General features: G+C 42.1%; 1 protein-coding gene across 1 annotated transcript in view; it reads left to right on the top strand.

The window, feature by feature from the left end:
* Positions 1–327: 327 nt before the first annotated feature.
* hnrnpul1l (heterogeneous nuclear ribonucleoprotein U-like 1 like) overlaps positions 328–15,481 on the top strand; it is a 60,829-nt gene continuing 45,675 nt past the window's right edge. Inside the window, exons 1-2 of the mRNA XM_063060003.1 lie at positions 328–753; positions 15,242–15,385. Coding sequence (XP_062916073.1) covers positions 522–753; positions 15,242–15,385 — 376 coding nt within the window. The 5' untranslated portion in view covers positions 328–521. The remainder of the gene's footprint in view (positions 754–15,241; positions 15,386–15,481) is intronic.

Below are 15,481 nucleotides of genomic sequence, written 5' to 3' on the forward strand. Positions count from 1 at the left end.
GTCAGCGCCGCAGCTGATTTGGGAATTACTCCAGATGACCCGCCCACTATCGCCTTGTGAAACGCTGCCTCCGATTGGATCAAGCCGGCAGCAGGCTGAAAATGTTTTTTTCTCCCCACCCCTCCCCCACCCCAGCTCGCTTAGCGGTGTCGGGGGGAGAATTGGACCAATGGGGAGCAACGACGCAAAAAAGAGGAGAGGGATGGCGGTGGGATTTTAGAAGCTCGTTTGGGATTGGTGGATTGGTGAAGAGCGGGCTCATAGTGAGCAGAGGCTGACCAATGGGAAGTCCGGAGAGAAAAATGGGTTGGCCGGGCCCGGCTGGCGCCGTGACAGCGGGTGAAGGGAGTAGGCGGCCATTTTGTCGGCCAGGAGCAGCAGCGAGTAAGGAGGAATTTTATTCCTAGTCCGACCCGTTCCTTCCTCCGGTCGTCTAAGCACTGATTTTTTGGGGGTAATTATTTATTTAAGCACCGCGTGGAGTTCGGGGTGCGGCGGGTTTGTGATTTTAACTCCCCGAGATGAGTTCGGTGGACATCCGGAAGCTGAAAGTGAATGAGCTGAAGGAGGCGCTGCACAAGCGGGGCCTCGACACAAAGGGCCTCAAGGCTGACCTGCAGGAGCGGCTGCAGGCCGCACTCGACCGCGACGCCGCCGAGGCGGCGGAGGAGCAGGAAGTCGTCGCGGATGTTGCCAGCGACGGGCACTCGCGGGAGGAGAAGACGGAAGAGCCGGCGACGAGGGCCTGTGAGGGTGAGTGGCGCTAGGCCCGGCTGGCGAAGGCGCATGCGCGGGCCCGGGAACCTCGGCTCTCCCTTCCCCCTCTCCGTTCATTTGCCCCCTGATTATAGGGTATCCACCGGGATAGTCCCTTGGAACCGCGCACAATATGCTGGAGGAACTGGTGGATTAGTAAATTTGCCGGTGACACGAAGGTTGGTGGAATTGTAGATAGTGGAGAGGTTGTTGTAGGTTGCAACGAGACATCAGAATCAATTTTAATATCACAGGCTTATGTCGGGAAATGTATTCTCTTTGCGGCAGCAGCACATTGCAATGCATAATAATAGAAAAGAAACCGTGTCTATTAAATAGTTAAATAAGTAGTTCAAGAGTAGAAGTAAAAAAAGTAGTGAGTCCAGAAGAAGGGTCTCGGCCCCAAATGTGGACTGTGTTTACTCGTGTTGACTCCTTGTTTTGCTGAGTTCCTCCCGCATTTTGTGTGTGTTAATGAGGTAGTTTTCAATGGTTCAATGTTCATTCAGAAATCTGATGGGAGAGGGGAAGAAGCTGTCCCTGAATCGTTTTGAGTGTGTGATTTTAGGGGTGTGTGTGTGTGTACCTCCTTCCCGATGGTAGGCATGACCTGGGGCATTAACAGGATTCGGAGCTTGGGTTGAGAAGTGGCAGGTGGAGTTCAACTGGGGAAAAGGGTGAATTTGATTCATTTTGCATGGTCAAATTTGAAGGTTGATGGAAAGATTCCTGGTGATGTGGAAGAACAGAGGAATTTGGGATCCACATCCATAGAATAAAGTAATGCTGCAGCGCTGTAAAACCTGGTTCTTGTTGCCTCATTATAGGAAGGATGTGGAAGTGTCAGAAAGGGTGCAGAGGAGATTTACCAGGGTGCTGCTTGGACTAGAGGGCATGCCTTATGAAGATAGGATGAGCAAGCTAGGGCTTTTCTCTTTCAATCGATGAGGGTGAAAAATTTTATACAGGTGTAAAAGATGAGCATAGTTTGAACGGATAGCCTGAGACTTTTTCCCCAGGACAGAAACGGAAAGTATTGGGGAGGAGTTAGAGGCAAGTACTTTACATAGAGAGTTGGTGCTTGGAACACACTACCAGAGGTGGTGGTAGAGGCAGATGCATTAGGTGCATTTAAGAATCCCTTAGATAGGAATATAGGTGATAGTAGGGGTGGTTTAGATTGATCTTAGAGTAGGTTTAAAAGTCCAACACACATCATGGGCCAAAGGACTGTGCTGTGCTGTGCATCTCAGCTGCCAGGCAGCATCTGTGGAGGGAAATGGAGAGCCGACTTTTTGGGTAGAGACCTTTGCTCTGTCTCGACCTGAAACTCGACTTTCCATTTCTCTGCTTCACCCACTGAGCTCCAGCTTCTTGTGTCTTGCTCCATATTCCTGTATCTGCAGTCTCTTGTATGTCTGAATCCATAGAATGTTAGGTATATTCTTGCCATTTTTGTAAGTTGTTGAGTAAAGTAACCTGGATTGAAAGTGTTGTTTTTGATTTGGAGTAACACACTGGATGTTCGAGGAACTCCATGGGTCGGAATGCATCTATGGAGGGAAGTGGGCAGTCAACATTTTGGGTCAATACTTGTCATCTTGACTGTCATTAACACAAGAGATTTTGTAGATGCCAATGAAGGGTCTTGGCCCACAGTGTTGACTGTTTATCCTTCTTCACAGATTCTGCTTGGCCTGCTGAGTTCCTCCAACATTTTGTGTGTTTTGAGCCGGAATTAACTGTCTTCCCTCTATAGAGGCATCCTGACCTACTGAGTCTCTGCAGCACCTTATGGCTTTATGGTCTCCTGTGCCTCCATTGTTTTGATTTTTGTTTGAGATCAGTTTTATTGAAGATGTCTGGATTTGAAGGACTTCAGTCATTGGGAGAGATAGTATAGGCTGAGCTAGCTTTTTCCCCCCCTGGAATGGGTGGCCCAATTTGTGTTAGAACTGTGTATTGGTCAGGATAAATAAGGTATGCAGGACTGTATAGTCCGATGTAGGGTTTCAACCCAAATCATTATCAATTCCTTTTGCCCTACCAATACTGCTTGACCTGCTGAATTCCTCCAACCTTTTTTATGCCATTAAGCAAGGGGTCTTTGAACCACAGGTGGGGAGCCCACAGTTGCATATGTCTCCTAGATGAGTGCTTGAAAGGGGTTTTTTACACCCTGTACGTGAAATGCATTGTCAAACAAGGTAATGAAATCAGATTCAAGCAGTGTGTTTAAAAGATGTTTAGAAAGGCCTTTAACTGAAAGCTAGATTGAACAGAACTATGCCTGGATGCTTTCAATTTTGTGTTTTATGTTCTGTTTTTCTTTTTTTTGCAGTTTGCGCGATATTTTTTGAGTGTGGGGGGGGTTTGGTGTTTTTCTTTGAAAGGGCTCCATGGTTTTCTTTGTTTCATGGTTGTCTGTGGGAAGTCGAATCTTGGTATTGTATATTGCAGACATACTTTGATAATAAATGTACTTTGAATCTTTAAATAGACAAGGCATTAGGAGAATATAGTCTTTGTGAGGGTAAACAGAATTAATGTACTCTACATAAGTGGAAGGTCAGCATGTATATTTATGGACTGAAAGATCCATTTCTGTAAATGACTGGCGGTACAAATCTAATGTCACCTGGGACTTAGCGTTGTTCCCAGCATTCTTGCCTCCAAAGGGAAAAAAAATGCATGAAATTACATTAAGTTTCCAGTGCAAACTCTAGATCAGGGGCTCAAAAATTTTTTTATTCCATGCAGCCTTACCATTAACCAAGGGGACCATGGACCCCAGGTTGGGAACCCCTGCTCTAGAGACTACAGTGTACTAATGTGGAAGTACTTTTTTTTTAGTGCTTATCTACACTCTCCAAAGGAGGTAACAAACACTGGGCTATATTGGAAGAAGATTTCAGACCAGTGTTTATTCTTCAATATTAGTAAAACAGACTGATAGGAAAATGGTATGGGTCACCTGCCCCTTGATTCAACATGATCATGGCTGATCAGGGCTGGCCTCAGCTTCTGTTTTCTCCACAACCTCAATTTGCATTTATGTTTACAGTGAAAGTACATTAATGATCTGGCCTCTGCCTCCCTTAGTGGCTGAGAATTCTAGAGATCCACCACCCTTTGAGAGAAGATACATCCATTCAAATCTGTTTTAAATGACTTCCCCCTTATTTTGCAGCAGTGCCCTTGTTAAGTCAAGTTTATTGTCATTTAAGTGACTTTCCCACTCATGAAAACATTTCCACATGTACCATGTCAAGATCCCTTGGGTCTTGTATGTTAGAATCGGGTTACCTTTGTCTCCAAAGAATATCGATCCAAAATGTCTAGGCTCTCCTTTTAGGACAACCGTATCATCCCAGGTCATTTTCGCATTACTGTGCGCGGGATCTTGCTATCCAAATCAAATTTAATATCACTGTCATATGTTGTGAAATTTGTTGTTTCGTGGCAGCAATACAATCCAGTGCATCAAAAAAGAGGGAAAATAATGGGGTAGCGGGGTTCATTGTCATTTCAGAAATCTGATGGCGGAAGGGATGGAGCTGTTCTTGAAACGTTGTGTGTGTCTTCACACTCCTGTACCACCAGCATTGATGGTAACACTGGGAAGATGGCATGTCTTGGATGATGGGGGGTCCTTTATGGGGATCCCTAGTGATGTATACCGCCTTTTTGAGGCATTGCCTTTTGAATATGTCCTCAGTGGTGGGGGGGGGGGAAGGGGCATGCTGGCTGAGTTTGCAACTTTTGCATCCTTTTTTGATTCTGTACAGACCTCCATACCAGGTGGTGATGCAACCAGTTAGAATGCCCCCAACAGTACATCTGTAGAAATTTACTGGAGCCTTTGGTGACGTACCAAATTTCTTCAACATCTAGCCGTTGTCATGCCTTCTTTGTAATTGTATCAATGTGTTGAGCCCAGGAAACATCTTCAGAGATGTTGACACTAGAAACTAGGTCAGCTTTTCCACTGCTGATCTCTCAATGAGGATTGTGTGTTTCCTCGACTTCCCCTTCCTCAAGTCCACAATCAGCTCCTTAGTTTTACCAACATTGAGTGCAAGGTGGTTGTTGTGGTACCACTCAACTAGCTGATATATCTCACTCCTGTGTGCCTTCTCATCCCAATCTGAAACTCTGCTAAGAATAGGTGTGTTATTGGCAAATTTATAGATGGTGTTTAAGCTTTGCCTAGCCGCTAGTCATGATTGTGTAGAGTAGAACGGTGAGCTAAGCACACATCCTTGAGGCGCGCCTATGTTGAATGTCAGCAAGGAAGAATGCTATTTCTGATCTGTACTGACTGTGGTGTTGCAGTGAAGAAGTCAAGGGTCCAGATGCAGAGGGAGGTACAGACTTGGGTTTTGGAGCTTGTTGATTAGAACTGAAGGTATAATGTTGAATGCTGAGTTGTAATCAATCAACAGAATAGGTATTGCTTTTGTTCAGGTGAGGAGCTCTGTAACTTTTGCAGGCCTGGGTGTACTTCCAGTTGCTTAGGATCAGAAATTTTCTTCTCTAATTTCATTGCCCCTCCAACTCACCTTTTATAACAATTAATCTCGTGCTTATCTCATTGAACAAATATTCCAGGCCACACCTGGAAAACTGCGGAGTATTGATCACCTTCTGTAAAAGGGATTACACTTGCCACAAAGGCAGAGCAGCAAGGATGCACCAGAGTAGTTCCTGGGAGATTGAACAGAATAGGTCTGTATTTACTTCTGTTTAGAGGAATGTATAGTTATTACAGAATTCTTGGACAGTTTGATTGGGTGAATGCTGTGATGGTGTTTACCTGGAGCCTAGACTAGGGGTCGTTGTCTCAGAGTAAGAGATATGCCATTTGGAATTGCAATGAGAAATTTCTTCATTGAGGGAGGAGGTTATAGGCCAGTTAGCCTAACCTCAGTGATTGGGAAAGTATTGGAGTCTGTTATTAAGAATGAGATTTCCAGCACTTGGAGAGTAATAAGAAAGTAAGTCAAATTCAGCATGGTTTCTGTCAAGGGAAATATTGTCTGGGAAATCTGTTAAGAGTTCTTTGAGGAAGTAACAAGCAGGATGGGCAAAGGATAGGCATTTACTTGGATTTTCAGAAGGCATTTGATAAGGTGCCACAGATGATGCTGCTTAACAGATAAAAATCCAATGACGTTACAGGAAAGATACTGCATGGATAGAAGAATGTCTGACAGGCAGGAGGCAGCGAGGGGAATAAAGGGGGCCTTTTCTGGTTGGCTTCCAATGATTAGTGGTGTTCCTCAGGGGTCAGTATTCGAACCTCTACTTCTCACATTGTTTGTCAATGATTCCGATAACAGAATTAATCGCTTTGTGGATGATACAAAGATAGATGGTGGGGTAGGTAGTGCTGAGGAAGCAATGTGATTGCAGCAGGACTTCGACAAATTGGAAGAATGGGCAAAAAGTAGCAGATGAAATACAGTGTTGGGAAATGTACGATAATGCATTTTGGAAAAAGGAACAATAGTGCAGACTATTAGCTAAATGGGGAGAAGGTTCAAACATCAAGGGTGCAGAGAGACTTTGGAGCCCTTTTGTAAGATTCCCAGAAGGTTAATTTACAAGTTGAGCCTGGTAAAGAAGGCAAATGCAATGTTGACATTTATTTCAAGGGGAATAGAATATACCCGATATTCTAAGCAATAATGCTGAGCCTTTATAAGACACTAGTCAGCCGCACTTGAATGCTGTCAACAGTTTTGGGTCCCATATCTCTGAAAGGATGTGTTATCGTTGGAGAGAGTCCAGAGTAGGTTCACGAGGATGATTCAGGGAATGAAGGGGTTAACATATGAGGAGCATTTAGCAGCTTTGGGTCTGTACTCATTGGAATTTAGAAGAATGTGTGGGGATATCATTGAAACCTACCGAATGTTGAAAGGACTAGATGGGTGGATGGGGAGAGGATGTTTCTTATGGTGGGGGTACTCAGAATTAGAGGGCACAGCCTCAAAATTGAGGGGCAAAGTTTGAGGTGAGGAGGAATTTTTTAGCCAGAGAATAGTGAATCTGTGCAATGTTCTGGCACAGACTGCGGTGGGGGCCAAGTCTGTGGGTATACCTCAGTGTGCTGCTTAATGATTGGACCTGAATGAACAAGTCAAGCTTTTCACTCAATCTTGGTACATGTGGCAATAATATTCTTGTTCCAATAGATGTATTGATGTTAAGGAAATCGAGGAGTTGGGGACTGTGCAGAAAAAGGTCGCAGAAGCAGCCATAATCTGAACGAATGGTGGAGCAAACTGAAAGAGCCGGATAGCCTAATTCTCTTAATTATGTTTGGTATCTTATCTGTTGTCTTCTATGGTGTGATGTAATTATCTCAGATGGCTTGAGAACAATGTTGTATTACTGAAATACAACCTGTTATACCAGAATCAGGTTTAATATCACTAGCATATGTTGTAAAATCTGTTATCGTTGCACGGCAGTGCAATGCATGATGAATATAGGGAAAAAACTGAATATCAGTAAGTATATTTATGTATCTTAAATAGTTACATTAAGTCAAGTAGTGAAAAAACAATTTAAAAAAAAAGTGGTGCGGTAGTGTTCATGAATTCAATGTCCATTTACGAATCAGATGGCAGAGGGGAAGAAGCTGTTCCTGAGTTGTTGAGTGTGTGCCTTCAGGCTTCTGTACCTTCTTCCTAATGGGAATGATGAGAAGAGGGCATGTCCTGGGTGTTGGGGGTCCGTGATGTTGGAAGCTGCTTTTCTGAGTCACTATTCCTAGATGATGTCTTGGATACTGTGGAGGTTAGTACCCCTGATGGAGCTGACTAATTTTACAGCTCTTTGCAGCTTGTTTCAATCCTGTGCAGTAGTCACCCCCCCCCCCCCAAATTAGAAGTGACTAGGAACAGGTTAATGACCAGAAGATGGATTATTACAAAATCTGATACTCTGGTGAGCCACATTTGAAAGGATTCAAAGTACATTTATGAGCAAAATATGTATGCATTATACAAGTTGAAATACGTCTTCTCCACAGACAGCCACAAAACAAAGAAGAACCGTGGAAACCATTCAAAGAAAAACAACAAACCACCTCCCCTCATGTGCAAAAAAAACTCCACAAATGGCAACAAAAAAAGAGTAAAGAACACAGAATATAAAACACAAATTCAAAAGGTATAGTTCAGTTCAGCTCAGTGTTCATTAATCTGCAGGCCACCCAGATTCAAAAATAGCAACAAAAGAAAAGTAACCAGAAAATAGAATGTGGATTAGTCTAATCTACGAACCGTATTAATTAAACCTTGTTCCAATACCATCCTCTGATAGCATCTGGAGAGAGACATAATTCAAAACGCCCGGACCTTCCTTCTGGAGCAGCAAGAGAGAGAGAGACCGCCATGTGCAGACCCCATCCTCCGGCAGCAACGAGTGAGGGGCTGGTAGATGGCGCTGAACATGCCCGTTTCCGCATCTGCCTCGTAGAACTTTGTGACCCATTGCAGTTTTAGGAATTTCCACTGTAAATTCAGTTCAGCTCCTTAAGAAACTGCTGCTACACAGGAATTGTTTGCTGAGACAGCAAGTTTAGATGTTATATTTTTTTCAAAACCTTTAAATTCTCTGAACTACTTGAACTTGTGCCTGTGATGCTAGCTACTAAACACTGCCAAAAGCATCACAATTTGTTTCAGCCATAAAAAGAACTGCAGATGGATAAATTCAGTAACCACTTTTTAGAGAAGTCGGTGACAACTAATTAGGTGAATTGTTCAGTACTTCAGGGGAAGCAGTGGTGGTTGTCTGTCGTGTCCAAGGATGACAGGAAACCTGTGCAGGAATTTTTAAAATGGAAAAACCGTTGCACTGGGGCAGTTGCACTCTTCGACCGCAGAAGTCTGGGTCCAGTGGTACGAACTGGGTTCTTACTTGGTTGTAGTGGATGACCACGATTACCTCTGTGCCTTGTCATGCATGCCCTTCGCTCTCTACGGAGCGTTGTAGAACTGCCTTCCTGACCATTGCTTCTCACTGTAGTTCTCATTCTCTCAGTCTACTGGATTTGACTTTGCGCGTTAGGACAGGCGTGTCCCCACATGGGGCTACCCTCACCTGGTTTAGCCTGCCTGTCAAAGCAGTGTACTGGAGTGTGACAGCTGTGGCATGCAAACAGCTACTTAGAACAACAGGAGAGAGCTGAGTTTCCAGTGGGAACCAAAGGTGCGTGAGCTGCCTTAGAATGGACATGACAAGCCCCTTCATCAGAGGTGCTGTTCCTTCCCTGGACACCCCATACTCCCCCAAGGGAAACAGTACATAGTGCAATAGAAATAGGAGTAGAACTTTTAGCATCTTGAGGGTGCTATTCCATTCAGCTATATAATGGCTGATTACCAGCACAACATTGTTTTCCATAATATACCTTGATTTCATTAATGTACAAAAATCTTATTTATCAATCTGTTTAATGTGAAATTGTTGAACATCCATAGCCCCCCCCCCCATTGTAGATAATTCTAAAGATTCACCATCCTTTTGAGTGAGTCTGTACCTTATTGGAGACCTGAATGGCTTCCTCTTTGACTTGAAGTTCTCTCTCCTTCTTTGTTCTGGAGTCTCAGCCAGAGGAAAAGTCCTTCCCATGGTCTACCTCATATGTTTTAATGTGGTCTCTTCTTCTTATAAACTGTAAGAGAAGAAGCCAAAACTACTCGATATCCTCAAAACAGATTTGCCATGCCATGAACCATTCTGGTAAATCTTTGTTGCGTTCCCTCCATGGCATTATCCACACACTGCAGTATTCTGTGAGGCATGTTATTGCCCACTCTGTCAGCTTGTTTATGTGCTCTGGAAATCACTCTGCATCCTTTTTATTTCAACAGATTAATGTCATTAGCAAGTAGATCTAGTGAGTAGACAAGATGAGGCCATCCTCAAGGTTCAGGAGCAACACCTTATATTCTGTCTGGGTAGCCTCCAACCTGCTGGCATGAACATTGATTTCTCCTGGTAAAGATTCCATCCACTGCCCTCTCCTATTCCCCACTCTGACCTTTCACCTCTTCTTATCTGCCTATCATCTCCCCCTTGGTCACCTCCTCCTCCTGAGTCCTAAAGGAGAGTCTCAGCCCGAAACGTCGTCTGTTTGTTCATTTCCATAGATGCCACCTGACTTGCTGAGTTTGTGTGTGTTGTGTTGCTCTGGATTTCCAGCGTCTGCAGACTTCCTTGTGTTTAAGATCCAATGAGTAGATAGGTGATTTTCTCATTTACTGTTTAACATGAGAATGAATTCTGTTTCAGTTATCTATTTACTTTAAATGCTGGGTCTGTTGAATTAGTATTTAACATTGGAGCATAGTGTTGTTGCTCTTGAAATGAAGGGCATACTGATCCGCATCAGTGGGCTGCAAGGTGTGATATCCACCCTCATTGTGCGTTGGAAGAGCTAGTCCTTGATATTACCTGGACATTTTAATTATAAACCATTGTCCTGATACTTCAGCATTCAGTGATTCCGTTGTGGAGCACGTGAGAGAAAATAAGTTGCATATCTACGTGGACAGTAAGAAAATGGGACTGATGGGAATGCTGTGCATGGACTAAATGGGTATTGTGGGCTGTGTTGTGAACAATATATGAAATAGTTGTGGGATAAGAGTCAGCTTGTCTAGGTGAACTGGGATAAGAGGGCATGACTACGAAGAAAAGTGGAGGGGGGAGCTTCTGAAAGTAATAGAACGTTGCACACCTTGCTTTACAGTCTTTGGCAGTCACTTGTGAACAGGCAGCTTAAGCAGGGGTTCCCAGCCATTTAGTACCATGCACCAATGCTGTTAAGCAAGGTGTCTGTGGACCCAGGCAGGGAATCCCTGAATAAGCAGGATTGGTTGAATACAATTTTTGATGTTGAATGAAGAGTCTGATTTTACTGTGAATGTTTTATCCTCAAACCAACCAACAAGTGGAACATTGACTCGTCTTTGTCACAGCTTTCACAATCCTTGTGCCCGTTGTTGGTTCACATTACAAGTGGTCTGGCTGTGCTGTCTTTGAGACAACGCTCTCCAAGCTGAGGATTAGTTGGCAAGCTTGTCAGGTGTGAAAATACTGAAGTAGGTGGCAGTGTACTTCATTTTCAACAGAATTAGGCAATGAACTTCTATTGATAATTCCAGGTAGCAGGGCAAGAAGACAGATATCTCATTGGGTGTTCATTAGAAGACATGGGAGGCAAACAGATTTATATTAAGTCACATGATCGACTACAATATCATTAGGCTATTTGGTCCGTCAAGTCAAGTCTACAGTCATTTAACTGTATACACATATATATACCGCCGAACGAGACAATGTTTCTCCAGACCAGGGTGTAACGCACAGTAGTATACATAACACATAATAACTTATGAAAGTGAGGATAAAATCTACACAGTAATTACACATAAACTAAAGTGCATAAATTAAATATTGTGAGGTACAGAACAGATTAACCGGTGACACTTTGAATGCCATGTGGCAGGGAGTTCAGAAGCCTAATGGCCTGAGGGAAGAAACTGTTTCCCATCCTGACCGTTCTTGGTTTTTATGCATTGGAATCTCCTGCCTGATGGTAGGAAGTCAAAGAGGATGCTGGATGGATGGGTGGGATCCTTGATCCTAAGGGCCCTGTGTACACAGCGCTCCTGATAAATGACTAGAATGGGCTGCCTAGAAGGGTGAGTGTGAGCTAGTTGAATCTCCTAATGGGCCTCTCAAAGATATTTCGGAAGGGTTTGATTGTGATCTAATTTTAGGATAAATTCTATAAGTGAGTTTGAATGGTGTTTTAGTGTTGGAGATCAAGGTAATGAAACATTCCAACATTTTTACCAGTAGGTCCTTCATATGTTACTTCTGTGACTGGTTGTAATGATATTGTAGTCGATCATGTGACTTAATATAAATCTGTTTTTTATATATCTGTTGTTGAACATTGTGGTTTTTATCAGGTTTTTTAAAATTGAACAGCACTGGATGTAGCATTTCACTTTGGTCCTTAAATGTCATTCAGCTTGCCTTGAGCTTTTTGAGGTAGTAGAACGGAAGTTAGTGAGCTTCACAGTATTTTTGATTTGCAATGTCAACTGGAAGCCACAAAATTACTTTCTCAAGATCAGTAATCTAACTTTATACAACCTCAAAATATGTGAGTGTCTCCTGTATCCAACATTTTTAGAAGTTTTAATGTTTACCGCAAATAAAACAATTGTGCAGATTTCGGGAGAGAGCTGTTTCTCTGACTGCAAAGTTTAATGTACAGAGGATGTGGCGTTAGTTCCGTTTAACCAGTGTGGCTAAGAACATGTGCAAGTGGACATGTCACTACTTAGAGTTCTTGTGCATGGACTCTGACATCCGTCCTCCTTTGGCACTTTGGCAGTAGTAGTGTATTATGCCTTTCACAATACTGTAGGCTAGACAGAGGGAATCACTTTTAAGCGGGGTCATGAGATATGCCACATCCAAAGTGCTCAGTATTTCATGCTTGCCATAAACAGCATTTTGCAAATGCAAGTTAGTGTCCCAGATTAAGGCAGGGTTCTATTCCTGTGAACTCTTTTTAATTTGAGCAATTCTCAAGTCAAAGATCCATCTGTGAACCGAGGTCCCACATGACAGAAAATATGTGCAGCCTGTAGCATCTGCCAGTCTCCAGAACTCTTGTTCATACATACAGGCTGTGCGTAAGTTAGGTGTTCATAAACTGGAGCAAACCTGTCGAAAATTGTAATGCTAAAACAGCACTACAGCTGATTTGCAGAGAACAAAGTGATACAGACTTTACACAAGAGGTTCTGTAGATGTTGGTAATCCAGGGTACCTCACACTTGCACAGTAACATGGTGGTTAGCATGACACTTGTATGGCTCAGGGCATCGGAGTTTGGAGTTCAGCTCCGGTGCAGTCTGTAAGGAGTTTGTACTTTTTCCTTGACTGTATGGATTTCCTCTGGGTGCTCCCATACTCCAAAAGGTACTGGTTAGTACATTGTAAATTGTCCTGTGATAATGCTAGTGTTAAATAGATGGGGTTACTGGACAGCATGGCTTGTTTGATTGGAAGGGCCTGTTCTCCTGCACTATCTCTAAATATCTGTTCAAGAACAGTTATTACCCCTCAACCATCAGGATTATAAATATAAAACCATCAAGAAATTTGCAGATGGTAACTGCAGATAACAAACTGTTGTTTTATCATTATTTAGCAGGGTACTTATCATGTACCAGTCTGTTGCTAATGATTGAAACAGATAACCATGAAATTAGCTATTATTTCTTACCTAGAATTCGATATACCACCTTACAGTTAGGGAAGGAAGGAGGAGGTATGGTTCTTCCTTGCCTAAGAAATTATTTTTATGCCTCACAGATAACCCCTCTGTTATATTGGTATAATAGGGAATATAAGGCTAGATGGAAGGAAATAGAATTTGGATTAGTTGACAGTTTTCCTCTACAGGCCTCAATAGCTGACAAAGGATTGATGGCCCAATTGGAAAAATTTAAAAACAGCTGGATAAATCTTACATTAAAAGTATGGCAGAAGGTGATTAATTCGTGTGGAGTTAATAACATGTTAAAACTCTTCAGATGGTGTGCATATGATACAGAATTCCTTCCCAACAGAGGAGATAAAAGATTTAAATTATGGATAAAGAAAGGTCTTACAACCTACCTCTCATTTACAGATAAAAGAGTATTACAAAGTTTCCAAATCCTGCAGGACAAACATGGCCGAGAACACAATGACTTTTTTAGGTACCTTCAAGTACGAAACTATGTTAACCAGAGTTGTAGATATACAGACCTATCAACAGTAGAATTAGAATTTTTCAAGATCCTGAATTCGGCTTGCTGATCAATACCTAGTAAATCAGTTTCTCGATTATATAATGCACTCTCCCATGCTAAAAATGTAAACACATTGTATATTAAAGAGAAGTGGGAGAAAGAAACGGGGTTGGTACTTTCAGAGGAGGCATGGGGGAAAATATGCAGCTTTCAGTGGTCCTCGACTAATTCTTTGACTTGGAGAGAACACTGTTGGAAAAATATTATAAGATACTTCAAGACCCCATATCAGGAAAAATATAAAGATACAAACGTGGCGTGTTGGAGAAGGTGCGGCTCCAAGGAGGCAAATCATTTTCATATTTTCTGGGATTGCCCTAAATTAAGTATATATTGGGAAAGTATTCATAGAACATTAGTTAAGGTACTTAGGTCCCAGATACGTCTGAACTTTGAGACGCTCTATTTGGGGCATGTATTGTTTCTTGAACAGAAGGAAGATATAAAGTTGCTGCAGGCCCTCTTAGCGGCAAGTAAGAAATCTATCACTAGAAAGTGGCTAAATCCAATACCACACATCAAAGTTGCTGGTGAACGCAGCAGGCCAAGCAGCATCTATAGGAAGAGGCGCAGTCGACATTTCAGGCCGAGACCCTTCGTCAGGACTAACTGAAGGAAGAGTGAGTAAGGGAACTTACTCACTCTTCCTTCAGTTAGTCCTGATGAAGGGTCTCGGCCTGAAATGTCGACTGCGCCTCTTCCTATAGATGCTGCTTGGCCTGCTGCGTTCACCAGCAACTTTGATGTGTGTTGCTTGAATTTCCAGCATCTGCAGAATTCCTGTTGTTTGCGTTTAAATCCAATACCACCTACATTAGAAGATTGGCACGAAATTATCTTGGAAATATTTAAAATGGAAAAGTTGACTTACTTCCTGAGAATTCAAAACGAAAAATTTTATCAAATCGGGAATAAATGGATTAAATATATAACCCCAGCGAGCAGACTTTAGATGACTCTCCTAATGATTTATACTGCTCTTCTCATCAATACAGTAATATTGTTAACGTAAGCACCCCTAGTCTAAATGTTTACTGTTTTTGTTTTCTTTTGGAAAATAGAGAATTAACACAAGTAAAGGAAAAGATTTGGGAAAGGGATAAAAAATGATAAAATTAAGTAAATAAGTACATAGGGATTGGATAATTATGTCTAGGGGCAGGAGCAAGCATGAACAAGTTAGGATATAAACACCTACAATGGTTGCTACATAGGCTTACATACAACATTTTGGACCAGAAGAAATGGTCCAGAAGAGATTTATGGAAACTATTGTTACTATGTTTCTTAACAACTAATACCATTACGTAGCCTAATAGATTAGAATTGGCACTGTACGTAATTATCTATTTAAGTATCTAATTTCCTTTTATATCATCTCAATGTGTACTTAAGAATGTATAAATAATTATAGTTTTATACATATAAAAAAATGGAATAGGTTATAAGTGTGGAAAAAGTACATGATACTTGTGAATTCCTTATCCAAATAAAAATAAAATTAAAAAAAAAAGAAATTAGTTATTATTTCTTAAAATACCATTGACAACTTTTCAGTTTGATTTATTTTCATCTGCTTTCAGGTGATGGTACTGATGCTCAGGATCCAGGCTATGGTGGAGCCGTGAACTCCTTTAATCAATGCAATAATCAAAGCAATGATTTTGGAAGGTCCAGGCAAGAAAGTGTCGAGAGACCAGCCACCGAGCAGGCACCAGTAAAGCAGGGTAAGCCTTTAAAGCAGTTTGTGATGTAAACAAACACATTTCCTTTTCTACATTTCACTTGAGGGATGTAGAAACCTTTCAGCAACCATTTGTCAG

This window comes from Mobula hypostoma, chromosome 10 (genome assembly GCF_963921235.1).
Source record: "Mobula hypostoma chromosome 10, sMobHyp1.1, whole genome shotgun sequence".
Lineage (NCBI taxonomy): Eukaryota > Metazoa > Chordata > Chondrichthyes > Myliobatiformes > Myliobatidae > Mobula > Mobula hypostoma.